This window comes from Protomyctophum bolini, assembly GCF_963924005.1.
Source record: "Protomyctophum bolini genome assembly, chromosome: 24".
Classification (NCBI taxonomy): domain Eukaryota; kingdom Metazoa; phylum Chordata; class Actinopteri; order Myctophiformes; family Myctophidae; genus Protomyctophum; species Protomyctophum bolini.
Window position 1 is genome coordinate 29744926 of NC_137885.1, and position 5216 is coordinate 29750141.

General features: G+C 42.1%; 1 protein-coding gene across 1 annotated transcript; it reads right to left on the reverse strand.

Annotated features, from left to right (window-relative positions):
* Nucleotides 1-1447: 1447 nt before the first annotated feature.
* Nucleotides 1448-4175, reverse strand: LOC308312027 (kelch-like ECH-associated protein 1). Its single transcript, XM_080758882.1, has 4 exons — nucleotides 4045-4175; nucleotides 3815-3961; nucleotides 2440-2631; nucleotides 1448-2351 (listed from the first exon to the last, which is right to left on the reverse strand). Exons 1-4 carry the CDS (start codon nucleotides 4127-4129, stop codon nucleotides 2203-2205), a joined length of 573 nt encoding a protein of 190 aa, XP_080615008.1. The 5' UTR covers nucleotides 4130-4175; the 3' UTR covers nucleotides 1448-2202.
* Nucleotides 4176-5216: the final 1041 nt, after the last annotated feature.

Here is a 5216-nt window from a genome sequence, read left to right on the forward strand (position 1 = left end):
TGAGCTGACTGCTGAGTGAGTGTTGGTGTTGGACCGTTGTGTGGCTATAATTATGCAGAGAGAAAAGACATATGAACTTTTTTGTGCAATGTTGAATTTATACTTAATTTATACTTGCTCATGCACTTTACTAGAAATATACAGTATATAGTTCAAAGTTATCCAGAATTGAACTAAGAGATGTGGGACTTGAACATGGAACCTGTGTTGAGAGCCTGATCAGTACTCAGTACCAGTAGAACACAGCACAAAAAAACTTTAATTTAAGATTCTCAAAACAGTACTTTTAGGTTCTGGACTACGTATACAAAGTGAACACCAACCTAAAAGAATGGCTGACCTTAAAATACAACTGAGCATACTTAGTTTAACACCTTGATGGTAGAATCCTCTGCCCTCCCAGGCCCTCCTTTCTCTCTAAATATACCATATGATGCTGAGTTTGATTCAAGTAACCTTTCTTTGTGCATGTCTACAAAGTCTACAAACTTGAAAATACGCTACTTTTGTCAAGCAATGTACTGTAGCACTCTTTACTCGACATTGGTTGTTTTATAGACATTAGAGTAGGATGTTCTGCATGACATGTAGAACCTGCAATGATATTTCAGATCTGTTCTAGAGCAAATATGGAAGTGGTCTGTGTGCGTGCGTGTATGTGCCGTGTGATAGTTGGTATTGGTAACAATAAAGTTGAACCTTGGGACTCAAGACAGGGTAATATAGACACTATAGACAACGTTGTTTTTGTTCATGTGGTGTTGGTCACATTTAGAATAAACCATCATACGGATTCTGAGAAATAGCCAACTTAAAGAGTTGAAAAACAGCAGCAGGGAAAGTTAAGAACATTAGAGTGAAGCATCGCATTGCATTGTGAGCTTGTAGATTTTCATACTTGATACATTTTGAAAATGTGCCCAGAATGCCACGATTAGTGTGTCCATGAGCTTGGGACCATTTCTTTTCAGAAATGGTCATAAAAGGACAAGTTTGTGCCACATGGTGTTCTTCCACAGAGCATTGTGGGGTTAATCACATTCCAAGAATTGTAGAAGATGTTTTTGGCTATTTATTTGAAAGGTGCAAGCAACTTATTTTTACCAGATCCTCAAAGCGGCTATTCTGCTCTCACATCATACCACCCCGTCACACGGCGTCAGCGACTCAGCGTGAGGTTTTCCATGTAATGTGTGTATGAATGTGGTCCATTGTTGCATATAAAAAAGGAAAGCCATGTATGTATCAAATACCTGGACGTTTCTTTCAAGATAATGTCTATTTTACATCCTTCATTCTACCCACAAATTACCTGTAGCATACCACACCAATTCTCATCTGTCATGTATTTATATTAAATTACAAAAAACATAAACACTGAATTCAAATTAATCAAAGTTCTCTAGAAAAACAAAATTCCATGTTGAACAACAAATCTCCACTCCACTCCAGTGCATTCCAGGTGCAGTTTGGGGCAACAGGCCAGGTCAGGTTGTGGCCTCCTTGTGGTGCTAAAATAGGGTGAAAAGGGTGCCATTTGTTCTTATTGGCCCATGAGGCCCAATCATTTTATTTATACATTTTAGCGACAGTTACATCACTGCTCCCACCACCCAAAACAATGTCAACTTCAGTGGCACTTGGTTGTCAGTCACTGGGGTAAAGTCCACCACGGCACCCGGCTTGGACGCACATCGATACAAACACGCTGTCCGTGTTCGGGAGAGGGAAGCTGTGCTAGCGACTCCAATGAGCTGGGGGATGGGGGAGGGCAGAGGGGGGTGTTGAACAGCAGTAGTAGGATGGAGGCACTACGTCCTCCTGGTTGGGGATCATCACTGGTGGGTGAGTCAGTACGGTACAACAGCATTGGCATACTGGTCTATTTATTCAGGTTGTGTTGTGCGGGTGCGTGTGTGTGTGTGTGTAACGAGAAGGTTGGTGAAAGGATGCTGGGGTTGTCCGTCTGGAAAGGTTTTCAGACACGGTTGATGTCCAGGTCACACCGATTGGTCAACTCGGTCACAAGCTCCTGAATCTGCTGGGAGGTTTTGTTGTGGATTCCTTAGAGTTTGACAACCGCTGGAATTGTAATTGTTTAGCAGACATGAAGTCCACACATCAGCTCCGACAGTGGGATTAAACCGCTTCTCAATTCGGGTTCCTCAAGTTGCATTCGGTACCTCCAGACCCCAACCCTAGTCACCACTCAGAATGACGATCGCTCCTCAGCTTGAGAGACACACATTTGCACACATTGCGAACATACGGCATCTGCCCCACAGTTTTCCACGTGTCCGTCTCTTCACAGTAGCACTCAATGTTGTGGACGAAGCTACATGAAGGCAAATCTACATGGAGATACACAAATAAACAGCCATGAGAGAAATGTCTGGTGTGGACAAGCAGACATTCATGGAGTAGCAGTGTCATACTTACCGCCTTCTCCTTCTTCGCCAACAGTGTCCCGACCTCCTAGTACGTAGAGCTTTCCATCCGCCACAGCCACGCTAGGCCAGTTGCGTTCCACTTGCATTGGGGCACACATGGTCCACTGGTTGGTCTGGGGGTTGTAGCATTCCATCGTCTTTTCAATTGTCTTATAATTATAATAATTATAATGCCAGCCACCTATGAAACCGGAATTAACAGGATAGCGACGGTTAGTGTGTTTTTATTATGTGCCCAAACTACAGTGAAGTCAAGTGAAGATTCAGTGAATCTATTATGTTTACTCAAGTAGTCCGCCAAAATGTATTAATAAATTGTGATATAATTCACGCCAGCATTTTTCCCTGTCGAGCTCATAATTGAAAAGCAACATTTCAGACTTCCGGTGTTGATCTTATAGGAAGTTGGATGATGTGTGGTCACGTTCTGTTTATCAAACGGAGCCAACAAAGTCGGGGCCCACAGCAAAATGTTCTCTTATAGCGAGAATCACACGCATACATCAAAAGAAAGCCTAACTTGTCCACTTCAATTTAAAAAATAAATTTACCATCTTCCATTCTGGAGATATTGACCTTTTTGTAACACCTGCTTTTGCCTGAACTCTGCTCGCTTGAACAGACAGCAGAGTTATGGAAGGTTGAAGTTGACAGACATTGACAGACGGATATAAAAATGAACACAAATAATATCCTATACACCGAATGAAAGCCCGAATGTCTACTTTTAGGAGGAAAACAGTACATATTGATCCCATGTACAGTTTGTCAGTAATTGGTTATACTTCAACCGTGTGAAGAATATTTAGTTGTTCAGGTCCATGCCTTCTCTAAAGTTCTCTGGTGTGCGCAAGCTGCATTCAATAACCAATTGACAAACTGTACATGGGATCAATGTGTACCGTTTTCCTCCTAAAAGTAGACATTCAGGGCTTTCATTCGGTGTATAGTATGTATAGGATATTAATTTATTTTTGTTCATTTTTATATCTGCCTGTCAATGTCTGACTTTAAACCTTCATAACTCTGCTTTCATGAGAATGATGATGATGATGCGCGCCTCGCCTAATCTATCTCACAGATCTGCTGTTCATTGTCTCGATCGCAGTAACAGGGGGGGCAGCAAAAGTCTTGATCTGTGTGGGTGGGTCAATGGGCACTCGAACAAAATAATAAACTGCAAAAGAAGGAGAAAGTCTGCACACCGTTTTAAAAGCTCCCCAAAAACTTGATTTACCAGAGTGGAAAAAACAATCGTTTCGGCCTCTGTGGCCTTCGTCAGGTATACCTGACCTGTATACCTGACGGACCGACAGTATATGGTAAATAAAGTTTTAAAACGGTGTGTAGACTTTTTATGATACCTGTAACATAGATCTTTCCATTCAGAACACAAGCAGCCGATTCATAACGTGGAATCTGCATAGGAGCGACTTCTGCCAACACAAATGTTTTAGGGTTGTACTTGGCCAACTGGTGCAGGTTTGGCTTCCGTTCATTTGGAGCACCACCTAGAGTCCAGGAGGACACACATGTCAAAACATTATTCACCATCAACAGGCTGAACCTGCAGGTCCATAAATCTGTTCCATACCAATAAAAAAGAGATGTCCATCCAGTGCGACCACAGCAGAGCTGAGGCTGTTATCGTAATGCGCTGCTACACCGACAGACTCCATAAGCTGCCAGGTATCGGTGTGGGGGTCATAGCAATCCACTGAGTCTTCAACCTTCTCACTTCCTGGGCCACCTACTGCAAATACATATCCATCCAGCATCACTAGACCTATGGAACATGTGGGGTTGAGCAGGGAAAAAATTAAAATGAAATTGATCATTAGAAGTGACGACCTTAATAATAATAATGAATTGCATTTTTATAGCGCTTTTCAAAGTGCTCAAAGCGCTTTACAATGGTTCATTCATAGATTGGGAGGTGAAGCGGCGAACAGTTGACGCCAGCGTCCTCACTTCCCACATTCACACACCAATGGTGGCAAGCTCACACCAACCGACTCATTGGAGGCAATGTAGGGTTCAGTGTCTTGCCCAAGGACACTTGGGCAAGACAGGAGGAGCCGGGATTCGAACCACCGACCCAGGGATCATTGGACGACCTGCTCTACCTCCTGAGCCACAGCCGCCCTTGACCATGGACCATGGACCTTGACCCTACGCTCTATGCAACATCTCATTGAGTGGAAGTAGTATTAACTTCTGCTTGAATGAACCACTGCACTAATTACCGATAATCAATATACGTATATTAATTTAATATTTAATATAAATGGATCCAGACTCCAGAGCATTGAATGCTATAATTATGGGTCAATATTGTACAGTATGAAAAGAGAAGGGAAATGTATTGACGACATTTCGAGCCAAGGCTCTTCATCTGGTCAAAAAAAAACCCAGATGAAGAGCCTTGGCTCTAAACGTCGTCAATAAATGTATATTACTGTTTGAACCCAGCACCTCCACGAAGTGATGTGCGTATTTTACTATAGTTTCAATATTGTACAGTACAATATGTACAATATTATCAACTGGATCCAGTTAGAACTGATACATGTTTCCACCTGCACAGATGCCTTTTCGGAACCTGCAAATTTTAATAATACAATAATAGATATAATATCAACTGATATTGTCTAGAAGACTATGCTCTAGATATTCTGAAATGTGTAAATATCTCAAGTTGCCCTACCTTTAACCACTAGACCATCTGCTAGCTGATGTGACAATCTGAGCTTGTAGAATTGCTAA

What these genes read in the sequence shown, in the direction of transcription:
- LOC308312027 (XM_080758882.1), bottom strand. Translation starts at nt 4,129, where the DNA reads ATGGAGTCTGTCGGTGTAGCAGCGCATTACGATAACAGCCTCAGCTCT. An exon ending in TGGACATCTCTTTTTTATTG is followed by an intron (nt 3,962 to 4,044) that starts GTATGGAACAGA and finishes CCTGGACTCTAG; the next exon opens with GTGGTGCTCCAAATGAACGG. An exon ending in TGGCGAAGAAGGAGAAGGCG is followed by an intron (nt 2,352 to 2,439) that starts GTAAGTATGACA and finishes ATCTCCATGTAG; the next exon opens with ATTTGCCTTCATGTAGCTTC.